Source organism: Carcharodon carcharias, chromosome 1, assembly GCF_017639515.1.
Source record: "Carcharodon carcharias isolate sCarCar2 chromosome 1, sCarCar2.pri, whole genome shotgun sequence".
NCBI lineage: Eukaryota > Metazoa > Chordata > Chondrichthyes > Lamniformes > Lamnidae > Carcharodon > Carcharodon carcharias.
Genome location: NC_054467.1, coordinates 28,915,078 through 28,932,334, shown reverse-complemented (window position 1 = coordinate 28,932,334; position 17,257 = coordinate 28,915,078). Strand labels below are relative to the sequence as shown.

The 17,257-nt window shown below is 41.6% G+C and overlaps 1 protein-coding gene across 1 annotated transcript in view; it reads right to left on the bottom strand.

The window, feature by feature from the left end:
- Positions 1 to 17,257, bottom strand: part of slc7a11 (solute carrier family 7 member 11) — a 210,419-nt gene that overhangs the window by 180,669 nt on the left and 12,493 nt on the right. Inside the window, exon 2 of the mRNA XM_041195655.1 lies at positions 8,217 to 8,343. Within this exon, the coding sequence (XP_041051589.1) occupies positions 8,217 to 8,343 (127 nt within the window). The remainder of the gene's footprint in view (positions 1 to 8,216; positions 8,344 to 17,257) is intronic.

The following is a 17,257-nucleotide window of genomic DNA, read 5'->3' as shown; positions in this document are numbered from 1 at the left end:
CATCAGCTGGTCAAATATATATTTAACTTCTTTAAAAGGACTTTTTAAAACAAACAAAGACACTGACTTAAGATGGCTGCAATGAATCAACTGACACGTCTAGTATTATAAGTTGGCCAGTTTCTGGAAGTTTCTAATGTGAATTACAATTAAGAGAGGCCAAGACAACCTCCCTTGGAATTTCAAACCTGCTGATATCAAAAATCACTTCAAGGTTTTACTGAAACTTGTAACTGGCTCTTACTATTAGTATTTCTATAAAGCTACCTTCCAGGTAGAGCCAGAAATTCTACCAGGACAATAGCTACATAGAAGACATTGATATGTTCTTCCTAGCTCATCACAGGGAAGAATGGGCCATTCGGAAAAGATTGCTGGAACATTAAATAAACTAATCAACCAGACCTTAATAAAATAGCCAAGGTCCATCCAGACATCAGCTAATCAATTACTTTTTGGAATACTCTTTACTATGGGGGGAGAGGTCACGTGATCAAAATAACCATTTTGAAGAGTTCTTTATTACAATACCCAAGCTGCTAAGAAAAAAGTCTTGAATAAATCTTCCAATGCAGCAGTAACACCATCTCTCTTTCCCCTGCTCTTAAGCTCTGTTACAGTTTGGAATCCATCACAGAGATTAAGAATTTCAATTACAAGGAACCTCAGGTGCAATATCTTCGACTAATGGAAAAAATAGATTACGTTTAAAAAAAAGAGACTATCTCCAGAAATTGCAGTTTACATCAGCCTCAACCCCACTGGAATTTCAAGAATTCTGCCTTCTGTGCAAAAAATCTGCCTCAGCCATGAACACCAGTGAAAAACTCAAAAACAGTGAACTTTCTATTTTTTTTTACCTTTTATCACTGAATCTTAAATTTGGCCAAAGAGTAACCTCCTACTGTATAACTTGTAACTTTGCATGCTTGTTTTTTTTTTATTCATTCACGGGATGTGGGCTTCACTGGTTGGGCCAGCATTTATTGCCCATCCCTAGTTACCCTTGAGAAAGTGGTGCTGAGCTGCCTTCTTGAACCGCTGCAGTCCATGTGGTGTAGGTACAGTGCTATTAGGGAGGGAGTTCCGAAATTTTGACCCAGCAACAGTGAAGGAACGGTGATATATTTCCAAGTCAGGACATTGAGTAACTTGGTGGGTAACTTCTATATTGTGGTCTTCCCATTTATCTGCTGCCCTTGTCCTTGTAGATAGTAGTGGTTGCGGGTCTGGAAAGTGCTGTTGAAGGAGCCTTGGTGAATTGCTGCAGTGCATCTTGTAGATGCTACACTCTCCTGCTACTATACATCAATGGTGGAGGAAGTGAATATTTGTGGATGTGCTGCCAATCAAGCGGGCTGCTTTGTCCTGGATGGTGTCAAGCTCCTTGAGTGTTGCAAGAGCTCCATTCCTCCAGGCAAGTGGGGAGTATTCCATCACACTCCTGACTTGTGCCTTGTAGATGGTGAACAGGCTTTGGGGAGTCAGGAGGTAAATTACTCATCGCATGATTCCTAGCCTCTGACATGCTGTTTTAGTCACAGTATTTATATGGTTAGTCCAGTTCAGTTTCTGGTCAATGGTAACCCTCCAGGATGTTGATATTTGGGGAATTAGTGATGGTAATGCCATTCTGTTTTGTTGGAGATGGTCATTGTATGACAATTGTATGGCATGAATGTTATTTGCCACTTGTCAGCCCAAGCCTGGATTTTGTCCAGGTCTTGCTGCATTTGAACATGGACTACTTCAGTATCTGAGGAGTTACAAACGGTGCTGAACATTGTGCAATCATCAGTGAACATCCGCACTTTTGACCTTATGGTGGAAGGAAGATCATTGATGATGCAGCTGAAGATGGTTGGGCTGAGGACACTCAGTGCAGTGATATCCTGGAGCTGAGATGACTGACCTCCAACAACCACAACCATCTTCCTTTGTGCTAGGTATGACTCCAACCAGCGGCAGGCTTTACTCCTGATTCCCATTGACTCCAGTTTTGCTAGGGCTCCTTGATGTCACACTCTGTCAAACCTGCCTTGATGTCAAGAGCAGTCACTCTCACCTCACTTCGGGAGCTCAGCTCTTTTGTCCATAATTGAACCAAGGCTGTAATGAGGTCAGAAGCTGAGTGACCCTGGTGGGACTCAAACTGGGCGTCAGTGAGCAGGTATTGCTAAGCAAGTGCCGCTTGATATCACTGTTGATGACCCCTTCCATTACTTTATTGATGATTGAGAGTAGACTAATGGAGTAGTAAGTGGCTGGGTTGGATTTATCCTGCTTTTTGTGTACAGGAGATACCTGGGCAATTTTCCAATTTTCCACACAGCCAGGTAGATGCCAGTGTTGTATATAACAGCTGTACTGGAACAGCTTGGTTAGCAGTGCAGAAAGCTTATTTTATTCATTCATGGGATGTGGGCTTTGCTGGCTAGACCCTTGATCAGGGATTAGTTAAGAGTCAACCACATTGCTGTGGGTCTGGAGTCAGATGTAGGCCAGACCAGGTAAGGACAGCAGATTTCCTTCCCGAAAGGGACATTAGTCAACCTGATGGGTTTTTACGACAATCGGCAATGGTTTCATGGTCATCAGATTATTATTGAATTCAAATTACACCATCTGCCATGGTGGGATTGAAACCCAGGCCCCCAGAACAATACCCTGGGTCTCTATATGCTAGTCCAATGACAACACCACTATGTCACCACCTCCCAAAGTTCTGGAGCACAGGTCTTCAGTGCTGTTGCCGGAATATTGTCAAGGCCCATAGCCTTTGCAGTATCCAACGCCTTCAGCCGTTTCTTGATATCACGTAGAGTGAACCGAATTGGCTTGTATGTGAACCAATTCGGTTCACTCCGTGTAATGTCTGAGCATAATTTTGCCATCGGTGAGCAGGGGGCGGGGCTCGCTCAGCGATGCGTAAAATGACGCGGGATGATGTTGGGCGGAACCCCTGATGTCATCCCGGTCCATTTAAATCTTCAGGAAGGCGGGGGCGCAGCAAAATCAGCAGCGGGCCCGCTGACCTGTCAATGGCCAATTGAGGCCATTGACAAATCAATTAAAGTTCTTAGTTTACCTGCCCGTCCAACCTTAAGGTTGGTGGGCAGGCCAGGAGCCCCGGTGGCAAATACAAAAAACATAAAACCTCATCCACGGGCGGGATGAGGTTTCATGTAGGGTTTTAAAATTTTTAATAAAGTTATTATGTTAATTATGAACACATCCCATTTCATGTCACATTGTCACACGAGGGGGACATGTCAGGGAGTTTTTTATTTTTATTTTTAATATTTTACAAAGTGTAAGTGATCTCCCTGAGGCAGCACTTTGCCTCAGGGAGATGTGCACTCTGTGGTGCGCATGTGCGAAAGAGCGCACTCTCGCTTTTGGGGAATTCCCCCCCAACCTGCACAGCAATGCTAGCAATAGCCACTGCTGAGCAGTAACACCAGGGGAGAGGGCACCTCAGTGGCCAGGTGCCCTCAAAGCGAGTTGAAGTTGTTTGGGGGAAGCCAGGGCCAGCAGTCAGGCCCCGGCGATCAGTGGGCCATCAAGCATCAGCCATTCCATTGTCACGAGGTTGGCCATTGCTGCTGGGTGGAGACACCCAATGTGCCATGGGGTGCTCATAACAAAGAGCCCCACCCACTATAGTCTGCTGGGAGGCCAAGAGGTGGCTCTTAATCGACCAATTAAGTGGCCCAGTAGGCCTCTGAGTCACATCTTTCTTGTCCCTGGCAGTATGGCACGCTGGTGGGAAAATGTTTGACTTCTTTCCTTACGCCCTCTCCCCATCATTATAGTTGTTTTCCATAAAGGCCAATCTCAGGTGAGGAACAGATTGACCTGAAAGAAATATTCCCATGCAGTCCAACACAATTAAAGATATCTTGAAATTATAATGGAAGCACTTAAAGAGATCAACTTGTCTTGCAAAATAAGCCTTGCAGTCCTGAAGCGACACAACATCTGTTATTCATGGAATCAGCTAAAAGTCTTTCATAACTATTTTACCTAGTTTCAAAACTGTGATCTCAGGTCCAAAGATTGCAAAGTGTACAAAACAGAATAATTATGTTTCTTCACAACAGCCACACCATTGAAGTTGCACCTTGCCAAAGACATGATACGGCCCCTGGTGTTTCTCAGATTTATTGATAAGAGACCTCAACTATATTTACTGTTGGTCTTGCTGTTGGGGTTGCTGCTCTTGCTGAATTATAATTTTTGATTAAAACGTGTTTTTGAAAAACATTGACACAGTCCCAATGCTATACTGTGCTGTTATAACCAGAATTCCTTTGCCGGCATTTGCTATTCTGCCCTTATTCAAGAGGGATTTGTACATCTCCACACAATAGTATGACATAGGAATCTGTGGCTGGCACAAATGATGGATTGCAAGGTGTTGATATGATTTTATATCATTGACGTTATCTCAGTTAAACAGCAGCACCCCTGTATTAATACTTTGTTCTGCTCTTAAGTCAATATTTCAACATGACATTGAACGAACATCTGCAATATGCCACATAGCAATCCATAGTATGAAGTAGCTAAACAAATATTAGGATTGTTTAACTGAGAATGACTATCTGAGAGTCTTCAAAAGGTATTACAAAAGGAGTCCAGGAGTACTGCAGCGATATTGGTCTAATTGTCGAATGCACAGAACAGAGATCACTGACAGTAGCTTTCAACTTTGGCGAGAGGCGGAACACTGGCGGTAATGGATCAGTTGTCCAATTATATACACCGCCTGCCTTCCCTTCCTATAAATCAGGCATTTGAGCTGATGCTGCAATCTTTCTTCCCCAAGGACTTTTGAAAGTTACCCTTCACACCCCAGTATTATAGTCTGGAGTTGTCATGTGTTACAGAATACTAAATAGGTTATCAAAGCACATTGCAAATGAAACCAGTTAAATCCTAGCTGTGAGAGACAAGGCTTTTGTCCTTATTATGCCTTTTATGGACTCTTTACCGGGTGCAATGATAAAAGAAATTTGGCAGAGATCTATTCTGCTGGACCTCTGTTGAGACCGCACTCTATGCCAGTTGTAAAGGAAATGGGGGGCAGAAAGTAAGGGTAGATGCTTCAGAGTAATATTATAATTAAAGGGGATGACATAGTTTAATGATGTACACTTGTTGCTGACATTAACTGGTGGATGCCAAGTGAAATCTATGTCCAAGATTGCAAGGTGATCTATGATTGCTAGGAGATCTAACTGAATACCAAAATTCATGTAAAACACAAAAAGTAGATTCAATGAACAGATTTTCCAATTTTTCTTTTTAATTTCCTTTGCTTTCCCCCTGCTGTCAGCTATGGTTCTCAGGAGCCACTGTGGTAATTGTTCTGCTACTTTACATCAGTTTCATTGGTGATATCGAGACATTTCTCAATGGAAATTCCCTAATAAGTGAGATTGCTGGAGAAAGAAAAAATGGATGCGAGGTAGAACAGCCAGCTCAGAGGTCAAAGCATTTATTTGTCTATTTATTTATTTATTTATTATCCTTTTTCCCCAACCAGCCCCCGACCCCTCCAAAGGTCACTGGTTTCTATGTTGTGCTTTCACAGAGTACTGACTCTTGTTCTCTATTAATGCATTCTGTTCTTACCTTTATGCCACCATCAGCACCTTCTTTAATCTTCACACTTAACATTGCCTTTGTCTGGTATCCATGACATCTTTGTCAATCTCTCTTAAGCTCCCACCTATGCCTGACCTTCCATCTTGCTCCAGCTGCTCCGCCCCCTCTAAACTATATAAAATCCACCACATTTTTACTTCTCTTTAGCTCTGCAGAAGAGTCATATAGACTCCAAATGTTAACTCTGTTTCTCTCTTCACAGATGCTGCCAGACCTGCTGAGTTTTTCCAGCACTTTTTATTTTTAGCTCAGATGTCACTGACATCTTTCATATATCACTCCTTACGCCTGAATATAATGATGGTATAATGAATGATGGTATAATGAATATAATGAATATATAATGATACATATTCCTCACATCAGCAGAATACTACTTCATGCAATATCACCAATTCACCAACGCACTGAAGGAGTCCATGACAGTAGTCCCCAAGGGCACAATTAATATATTTGAAGGCCTAATTAACCACAAATGCTGAAACCAGAGTTCCCACAGCACTGCCATACACCAGGAATGTGCAGCTCTTTCCCAGCAGAGGGATCACCTGCATTTCCTACCCAAGGACACTTAAAAGATCTAAGAAAAACTTGTTGTAGGCCTACCCATTGCAAGGTCTAGCACCAATTGTAGAGTCAGGGGAGTCATGAGCATCTGTAGGCCTCTCTGACATTTAGCAATCAGGAACTTCAGGCTGTCAATGCAAATGATGGCCCTAATTGGAATCCTGAGGGGCCCTAAAGAGATTAAAACCAGTTCTCACCAATTTTTGGCCTTCCCTCAGATATCCACAGGCCCTTTCTGGTGCAGCAAAACTTCAGGAACATACCACAACTCCATGATCTTCAGATAACTCTACTTTAGGAGAGGGTGGCAGCTGACATCATACCAAATAAGAAAAGTGGCAGGCCTAGAACAACCTCATTTGAATGAGATTGTCTGGCTAGCACCTACAACAACCAGTGGGCTTGGCCTAAATAGCCAAGTGGTTATGGTAGTGGGTTTGTAACCCCAAGATCAAGAGTTCAAATCTCACAACGGCAAACTATGAAACAACGTAACTTCATGTGAAACAGATGGAAACGGGTTTGTACTCGAAAGAGTTACAACAACCAGTGGCCAAGATTTAATCCTCTCCCTCCATCCAAGAAAGCCCCAGGAATCCTGAGGCAACACTGTGTAGTGGGGCTTCCAACAGCAGATGGCGATGGTGGGGGAGCACTGAGCAGGGGAACCGATTGGTCCAGTGTGCCCCTCCCTGCAAGGAGCAGTGTCTTTGACAAGCTGAGAGGCGGAGCCAGATGCCATGAGGCAAGAAAGAAAGCAGCCAGGACAAACTCAGGACATGTCAGTGGCAGAGGCCTAGGATAGCTTGAAGACCCTGAAGGTGGCTGAAGAGCCAGGAAGGGGAATTTGGACCTAGTTGACTGACTGGAAGTACCCATTAGTCTGAGAAGCCTCATGGGAGGGGAGAAGAACTGCTGTCAGGAGCTGGGCTAATAGACAAGCCTGAACGTGCTGGTGAGTGCCGTGCTGAGGAACTGACTTGGACAGGGATCTGGAGCATCGCTGGTGAATATTCTCTGTAAATAGTTATTTCTTAGAGTTATGCTTTCCCTTCACAGTTTATACAGTTTTGATGCCAGTGGAATAAAGGGACCTTGTTTTTTTTTTTAACCCTTGTTCAGTCCATTTGCTTAAACACACATTACAATTGAAATGGCAGAAACTGAATGATCTGGATCTTTGATCTTTGCTTCTCATTTTTGCAGCTGAAGAAGTAAGTCTTCCTGGGATGGCATTGACATTGGCCTCAGCTGGAATCTTCCCAGGCCCGCGGGGGTGGAAAATGGGACCAGGAGGAAAGTCAAAAATATTAGCATTAGGTTAGCAGGCCATTGACTTGCCTCCAGAAACACATCAGGGGCAACTGAGGCTGCCCACACACTGCATAATTAAGTGCCAAATTGTGGGCAGATTCGAGGACGCCATTGGAATCAAGCAAGCACCCTGATTGTCATTGAGACTGGAAAATGGTTCCCTACCTGCAATTTATTTTTTAAAGTGCACACAAGATTCTGCCCTTTGAGTGTTTATCAGTTGGAACACCTCTAAAACTGGATGAAATTTACAATGAACAACATTGAAAAAGGCCCTGAAATTCCACAGTGGTTCTGCCGATCCCTCACCAGCATCCCTGTGGAAACTCAAGGCCAAAATGTCTTTTTATATCGGCAAGACTTACTGTGCCATTTCCTTCGGTCATAATCAGAATTGCATAACATTCAGTTTTATACATTACTACAATTTCAAGAAATCCTGAAGAAAATGCAAAAATATTCCACGTTTCACGTTGCCACTTTTCTTAAAAGGAAGGCTAGTATTTAAAAAAAAAAGATGGGGCTTTTGAATTCTGTATACATCACTTGGGTTTACATTTCCCAACAGATGCAGAGCTCTTTCATAATAAAAACACAGGCTGTAACAGACTGCGTTGATGCAAGGATGTGGTTTTGCCCGCTTGCTTCAGAAATCTACTCACCGTATGACAATCAGTTCTACCCAGACTCGAACAAAAGCTGGCAGTGGACCGAAGGCTTCCAGGATGTAGGTGTAGTGGGCACCTGATTTCTTTATACTTGTCCCAAGTTCAGCATAACAGAGCGCTCCTGAAAACAGAAAGGAACAGAGAGGAAAAATAAGCGATTTCTCAAAGTACCCTTGTGTACATATCTGTAAATGCAGAAACTGTCATGTCTGATATATGCTTATCTCAATTCAAGATTTTATTACAGAAGCAAAAAGCAAAAGAATCCTGGAAAAAATTCAGTTGACAGCTGTAACCACCCCCCCCCCCCCCCCAACAAAACCTCCATATCAGTAATTTCCAAATGGCTTTCCTGATCTTTTATGTGGGGCTGGGGTAGAGGTGAGATCGGGATGAAATAGCAGATAGGGTGGGCTTATACTTCACTCACTACTACCAACCCAGAGACAAACAAGTGTGGCATGATCAACTTCAGAACATGCCCAGCTTAAATTAGCCAGCACACACATGAGTGTACCTGTTCAAAGCAACAGGACTGATTGCTTTAAAGGGACAAGCCTGGTTGGACATATAGCTCCTTGTTAGTAACAAAGCAATAAGCTCTGCGCTACCTGGTATAATGGCCCTATGTTTTTAAGCATTGTGGTCCGTGGCATTTCACAGGGGCTCTATCGGTCTCTCACTGTAACTCCAGCAGGAGACTAGTAGAACCCTCTCAGAAACAACATAAAATTCTATTTGCTGCCATTTTTTGTAAGGATTCCCAACAGATTGTCAGGTGTATTGTCAGACTTACCATAAGTACATATGTAAGCCACTCATTCAAATTTGTGTATTTTTTCAACAAGAGAAAGAAAGCCCATTGATTTCTTTTGACCACTTATTGCCCTCTACTTGACATCAGGATTGACCTGTGTGCAGCAACAAAACTTTGCAACTGTAAGAGGACAGATTAGATTACAAAAAGCTGCAGCTCAGCCACAGCACATTACATGACACATGTAGACATATTTATATAGTGCCTTTCATATTCTCAGGATGGTCCACAGTGCTTCACCACCAGTTAATTCCTTTCAAAATGTGGTCGTCATAACTTTGTAGATAAATAAGGTTATAGAAATGAGATGTACAAACAGATCATGTGGTTTGTTTGAAGGATGAAAGCTAGAGAAGGTTCCGAGAAGTCTCTGCTTTTCTTTCGAAAATGTGGCATGGGATCAATAACGTCCACCTGAACAGGCCAATGAGGCTGCCATTTAATATGTCATCCAGAAGACAACATCTTTGACAATATATTGTCCTGTCAATACTCCACTGAGGTGTAAGCATAGATTTTGAGCTTAAATTCTGGAGTGAGGCTTAGACTCTCAACCTACAGACTCAGGAGCAAGACTACTACAACTGAATAGTTAAATAGTACAATGCTCTGATCCATATAGAACAGTTCGGCAATGGGATGTTGTAAATGGGTAAAAGCACTTATGTTGTGACACTAACCATTCAAAGTTGAATGTCCTGTCTATGCTGAGTTAGCTGATTTCAGTTGAATGTTGGTGGCAATCGGCGTCCTGAGTGAGGTAGTGGGAAAAATCTGCCAGAGTTCCACTACTTTTGATTGTTATCTAGTGGCTGCTGCTGAAAAAGTGTGTGCACATGGACATTGGCGTGAACAGGATTGGGAAGGTTTATATTCCTTCTAGGGTTGCCAACCCCCAGGACTGGTCTGGAGTCTCCAGGGATTGAAGATCGATCTCCAGGACACTGCTGTGTGCAATCGTGGAGAAAAATCATTGGGAAATTAAGAATTTTTAAAAACATTTTCTTTGAAAATTTCACTTTATCAGACAGTAAAATATTGAAAATAGGATAAAATAGCTGTTTGGCTGACAGCCAAGGATCATCCAACTCGGTAATGTGTCCTTTTGCTTTCCAATTGGCGTAGGAAGACAGGATGGATATATTGGCCGAATAATTCATGTGATGAAACTATCAGGAATACATTTAATTATAGTTGGCATGCATAATTCCTCCCTCTCTGGGCACAATCAAAAGGCCTGCTTGTACCCACTGCTTTTATGTACAGACTCATGAGTCCCAATTGGCCACCGGTAAGATTATAATGTCAAGTAGAGGAAAGGAGATGAAGTGAAGAAAAATAACTTCTTCAATCTTATCTGAACACTAAACTGCTTTACTAGCTTGAATTGTAAGTTTTTAAAGTCTACATTTAGATGAAGTTTGTTTCCTGTTATATTATTCATGAAGAGTTGGAACTAATTGTTATGCGAATGTTGCAACCAGGATGCCACAGTTGCTGCTGCACTGTGGCCAAGTGCTGAGCAACAATGTATCAGCCACATGGAGAGCTGTAAGAAATACAATTGCTGAGACTCCAGCATTTTGAGTCTAAAAATGTGATTATTTCGAACTTATAGGAACCAGAAGACATAACAGTTCCCTTTTTAAATGAGACCTTTAGTGGAGATTTAAAAAAGATAATAGTCATTAGTTTGGCAAAACTGAAGAAGGAAAAGAATGACTTGGAAAGCTTCACTTTAACATTTTCTTTTACCGTCTGTATTTCTGGAATTCCACCCCATTAAAGTTAATGAACTGGTGTCAAGTAAGGATTTGGAAGGTCAAAGTGCGGTGTTTTTGTTCCACAAGTATACCCTTGGGCTGTGCTTAGGGCTAAAATTCAGGTTGCATCATGGTTTATATGAGGTTTGGAATGTAGTGGGTCTTTCCCCAGTTGGCAGCCGAGATAATTTTGCCTTTGTTTTGAAGAAGGGAGAAGGTGAAGAGAGAGAAAGGGGCAAGAAGAAGGATGAATGGGAAACCAGAGTTGCACTCTTGGGAAGGTGTTTTAGCCATTACTTAACAGTTAGATCACCAAAAAGCAATGAAAGGGTCAGTGCAGAAAGATTATTCACTTGACCTGACAGCATTGCTGTTCCTGGAAATGCAGAGCAGGGAGTGGATCCAAGGTAACACATTGGGAACTCAGCATACTGTTTTTTTAACATACTGTTGGGTTCACATTTTTGCCTTGTCTGATTATTTGAAAAGTTTGTTTTCAGTGGTACATAAATCCTCATCCAGTGTAGAATAGTTCTTTTTTCCCCAAATAGACAGGTCCACAAATTTCAAACAAAAGCAAAACTGCAGTGGAGAAACAATTCTTCATCGATAATCTTACAATTTTAAGAAAGTTCAATGAGATGACAGCAAAGTAATTCAGCTAAGGGCTGCACTGGAACTGGTTGGATGGATGAACAGTCTTATTTTAGCCCACAGATTTTGACACTCCTGTTTCTAAATACTTTAATCTCTGAACTCCAGCAGCAGCTCTAAATTACTTTAATTTCATTTCTGTCTTTGAAACTCTCCCTCCATTTTCCAAACACCTCCTGTGGATGCATCACCACCCAGTGCGTGACTTCCTTCCTTGAAGAAAGCCTGAATGAAGCCTAGAAAGGACACTTATCAATCCTTATATCTCTTAAAGGATAGCCTAAGAGTAATGGACCCAGAATCTCAACACCACAACCTGCATCCAAATGCATTGCGCATAACTTACTCCATACATGTTTCATAGATTTCATCCTTGTAAGGATGATGAGTGCTCCAGGGCTGTGACCAGAAGAACGTCTTCCTGCACATAATTCCCTCCACATCCAGCTATTCTGGATAGCAATTTAGGACCGCGACAGTTAGTGCAATCCTAGAAGACCCACCTTGGCACTTACTTCTCCACTTCCACAGGAGATGAGAACTGTCACGAGCAGAACCAAGAAAATTCTGGTCCTCAGATTTGCAGCCTCAAGAGAGAGTATGAGTGATGGAGCAGAAAGTATGTGGGGGAGGTTTTGCTTTCTGAGCATAGCAGCCTCACGTTTGGATGTTAGTTTTTCTGTGTATGGGGTCTCCCTTTTTATTTGCGTATCTCACTTTTGTGGACCTTGACTATGTGTATGTGTGCAGGGTCTCATTTTTTTGTTTAGGATGGCGGATTGTATTATTGTCTAATCAAATATGGTTCACTCCTGGTTTTGTCACATTCATCCAGCTCTCATCTCTAAAATCTTATGCATCACTGCTATGGTTCAGTTGTAATATAAAACTCATCACCCTAAAGCTCAAAAGTTCTATCATGCAAGCACAATGATGGCAGTAGCTGCAAGACTTGGGTAAGCTGTAGATAGTCGGTTCTGAAACGTAGGTTGAAATAATTGTAATATTGTGGGGCAGGCCGGCAGTGGAACTCCCACTACCGTCTTGGGAGTTACACTGGGAGAGATTGGATACTTGGTGGTGTTGCAAATGAGTCTTGTAAAGGGAGAGCAACAGATTAAAGGAACAACATGTACTTTAGGCTACATGCCAACATTTAACAGTGTTTCTTGCCACAGGCAGGGAAAGTACTTAATGCCACAAGCAAAGATTAGCATAGCACTTTTTCCTGCTAGACAGACAGAAGATTGGTGGATAAAAACAAAAAAACTGCGGATGCTGGAAATCCAAAACAAAAACAAAAACAGAATTACCTGGAAAAACTCAGCAGGTCTGGCAGCATCGGCGGAGAAGAAAAGAGTTGACGTTTCGAGTCCTCATGACCCTTCGACAGAACTATAAATTAAAACTCATCACCCTAAAGCTCAAAAGTTCTATCATGTAAGCACAATGATGGCAGTAGCTGCAAGACTTGGGTAAGCTGTAGATAGTCGGTTCTGAAACATATTGATAGTTCTGTCGAAGGGTCATGAGGACTCGAAACGTCAACTCTTTTCTTCTCCACCGATGCTGCCAGACCTGCTGAGTTTTTCCAGGTAATTCTGTTTTTGCTTTTGTAGAAGATTGGTGGAGTTAGAAGTTTTTTTTGTGGTTGTTGAATTACTCACGTCTGAAGTTTTCAAGGACCAGTCCTGAAAAGCCAAATAGGCGGACTGATATCTGCAGTTCTCCAGCCCCGACCAATGTTAAGATTGCTCCTGTTATCATGCCATTAATCTAATTGCTGCACGCAGGACCTTGCTATGTACAAATTGGTAGTCGTGCTTCTCTACATTACAACAGTGACTGCAATTAGAATCGTCATGAAACGATATGAATGCAAGTTCTTTCTTTATCAGCACTTTATGCCCAAATTTTAAAATAGCTCGACTTTCTCTGTAATTATGACATCATCAGAATTGCTGATTAATTACTACTTTGTAACATCTGTTGTAGAAGGGCAGTTAGCTTAGATGGCTAGTTTGGTTCATAATAATGTCAACAGGGCAGGTTCAATTCCCATTCTGGCTGAGGTAGACTTGGGACCTGCCTCCTCGCCCTGACCCTGAGAGTAGAAGACAATGGCAAACCACCGCTTAACAAAAGCTGCTAAGAAAACAGCTCAGTAAGCATCAGCAGACAATAAGCCAAAGACCTACCTTCAGGCACAGCCTATATGAATGAACATCTATTGTAATATATGTAAAGTCAGCATCTCTGAGCACATAATTTAAGGTTGATTTTCCTTCTTGAGTGGGGAGTTAGAACACGTCTTTGACCTGTTAAACACTTATTTTTGTTCCTGGTTGTAAGCAATCTATGGCTTTGCTATAGCTTCTGACGATTAGTTGTTTTCTATAAAGGCCAATCTCAGGTGAGGAACTGATAGACCCGAAAGAAATATTCCCATGCAGTCCAACACAATTAAAGATATCTTGAAATTATAATGGAAGCACTTAAAGAGATCAACTTGTCTTGCAAAATAAGCCTTGCAGTCCTGAAGCGACACAACATCTGTTATTCATGGAATTAGCTAAAAGTCTTTCATAACTATTTTATCTGGTTTCAAAACTGTGATCCCAGGTCCAAAGATTGCAAAGTGTACAAAACATAATAATTATGTTTCTTCACAACAGCCACACCATTGAATTTGCACCTTGCCAAAGACATGATACAGCCCCTGGTGTTTCTTAGATTTATTGTCTAAAAGTAAAACAAAATTTAAAGCTCTTCTTCTGCACAATACATAAAAATGATCACGATGAGAATTTGAGTCCATTCAGGTTACTTGCAGAAGCTTTGTCTTTATTTTTCCATTAGTTGAATACGAGAACAAAATTGCAAAGTAGAAGGCATTGAGGCCCTTTGAGCCTTCTGATATGCCTGAAAATACAGCTTGATGAAATATGATGGAGTTATGGTACAGACGATGGTGAAATCTACTGTAATTCAACATCCATAATATTACGTTAAACTGCCAGGTCCTTTGTCAAAAGTTAATAATTTTAAGGTTTCATATCATCTCCCAATATATCAAGCATTTTTAAAACTCAGGACTCTCTTAAATAGTACATTAAAAGCAAAAAGATAGCTATCATATGCACAACATGAATAAAGTTCTTTGCTGCCTCCCAAATTGTGTTAAAAGACTAATCACAAAGCAGCCCTTTGAATTAAAAAAGTAACAAATATATCTGTATTATATCAGAGGTCTTAAACATAGCTAACAATCTCACGTGCTTTCTTTCAATACTTTCTTTGGCACACTTTGTAGACAGTATTCTGATTGATATAAAACCCGTGAATCTGCTGACTCACCATGAGTAACACCATGAGAAAGCCGTTAGTTGTAGTTTAAAAAAAACCAGTGGACAATGGGCAGCGGTTCAAACCTATGACTTAAAGGCTAACAAACTGTTTGAGCTTTGCTTTTCTCATACAAAACTGCAGTGGGGAACCTCTGCTGAATTCCAGCCATGTAATCCAATGTCATTCAGCGAACATCTTCCATATTTGACAAAATACAACGTGATGCTCTGGGATAGTTAACACTGAGAAACACAACAAAATACCAGCCGCTTTGCAAACAACCAGCAGAAGTATTTTCTCTTTATTTACCCTGCCTGTTCCTCGTAATATCAGGAAAACTTCAACCACCTTCTAAATTCTGTGCAGCACAACCCTAATTTATTGGACCTGTCCTTGTAATTTAACCCTTGGATTCCAGATATCAGGTACTCGTTGAGATTTTCAAGGAGGTACCCCCTTAATTGGCATGGAGTTAGGTTCCTTGTTGAATAGATGGGCAGCAGGAGGGCTCTTGAAACTGGAAGGCTGATCAGAGGCTTCAACTGTGCTTCAACATGTAGGCACCCTCTCACCAACCTTTCTTAAAAACTTAAACAAAAATTTTTAAAAAGCAGCCCAGCCAGCACTGTGGAATTGCCCTACATGGCAGCCTTTGGCTGCAGTTCCTTCCAAGCAGTTAAGCTCCCTCCTATCGCATCGGGAAACTGGAGGCCTACTGGAAAATCCAAGTCAGCCTCCTTTAAACGTAGTTAACAAGGCTGTTAATGAGCCTACTTGGCTGCCCACCTTGTGGGGGCAGGTAACCCTGCCAGCCCTGTACTCACCTTGGCCAAAATGGTTGGTGCCAGGAATGGAGTCAGGAAGCAGCATGCCAACTGGCTGCAGTATTTTCAGGTCCAGTCCACCTCTCTTCTCACCCTCAGAGGGGCCCAGAAATTCAGCCCCAGGAGTTTGTATAGCTGCAGCATAAGTACCACAATGTTATATTTGCTTCCTCTAGATATAAAGACTGGCATTCCATTAGCCTTTTTGGTTATTTTCTGCCACTATCCTTGAAATTATAATGAGCTATGTACCTTGGCCACCATGTCTCTTTGGACCTCCACTGCTTCTAGCTTTTTACCATTTAGGAATTGTCCTTTTCATTCCTTTCAGGTGCAAAGTTGATGATCTCACTTTTAGTGACATCAAAATCCAGTCGCCACAGTTCTGTCCATTTGCTCAGTCTATTAATAGCTCTTTGTAAATTTATGCTTCCATCCACACTGCTTACAATGCCACGTATGTTTGTGTCATTGGCAATCATTGATATGTAGCTTTTTATCTCCTCATCTAAATCATTAATAAATAGTGAATAACTGAGACCCAAACCCAGATCTTTGCAGGATACCACTAACCGCACCTTACCAATTAATATACCTGCCCATTATCCCTACTCTCTGGTGTCTGCTGCTCAGACAATTTCCAACCGGGTCTATAATTTGCCTTTAATGCGATATGCTTCAACTTCAGCTAACAGTCTCTTATGAGGGATTTTATCCAATGCGTTCCAGAAGCCCAGATAAATAACATCCATTCTCATGTCCACTACTTTGGTCATCCTCCAAAAACTTCAGTCAGGCTTATTAGGCATGACCTACTCTTCACAAATCCATGCTGGCTCTTTCTGATCAATAGAAAGTTTTCAATGTGTTCAATCACTCTACATATAATTACAGACTCCAGTAATTTTCCAAAAACAGATGTTAAGCTAAGTGGTCTATAATTCCCTGATTTCTCTCTCTTGCTTTTCTTAAATAGCAGAATGTCATGCTCAATCTTCCAATCTAAAGGAACGGTTCCCAAATTGAGAGAACTTTGAAAGATTCAGGGCATCTACAATGTTCTCACCTACTTCCTCTAAAACTTTGGGATAGAAACCATCTGATTCTGGGGATTCGTCACTCTTTAGTGCCATTATTTTCTTCATTACTATTGTTTTGCTTATGTTAATTTTGCTAAGTCCCTGATTCAATATTAGTTTCTTTAGTTTTCTGGCATACTATCCTCTTGCTCTACTGTAATTACTGATACAGAGTCATTCTTCAACAGTCCGTCATTTCCTTATTTTCATTTACAATATCGCTGTTATTAATTTTCAAGTGGCCCATATTGCTACTGACCACCCTTTTTTCCCAATGTAATTGGATGAGGTGAGAGTGACGGTCTTCGACATCAAGTCACTATTTGACTTAGTGTGGCACCAAGGAGTCCTAGCAAAACTGAAGTCAATGGGAATCAGGGATAAAACTCTCTGTGGGTTGGAGTCACACCTAACATAAGGGAAGATGGTTGTGGTTATTGGAGGTGAATCATCTCAGTTCCAGAACATTACTGCAAGAGTTCCAACTATAGCCTAGGCCCAACTATTTTCAGCTGCTTTATCAATGGCCTTCCTTCCATCATAAGGACAG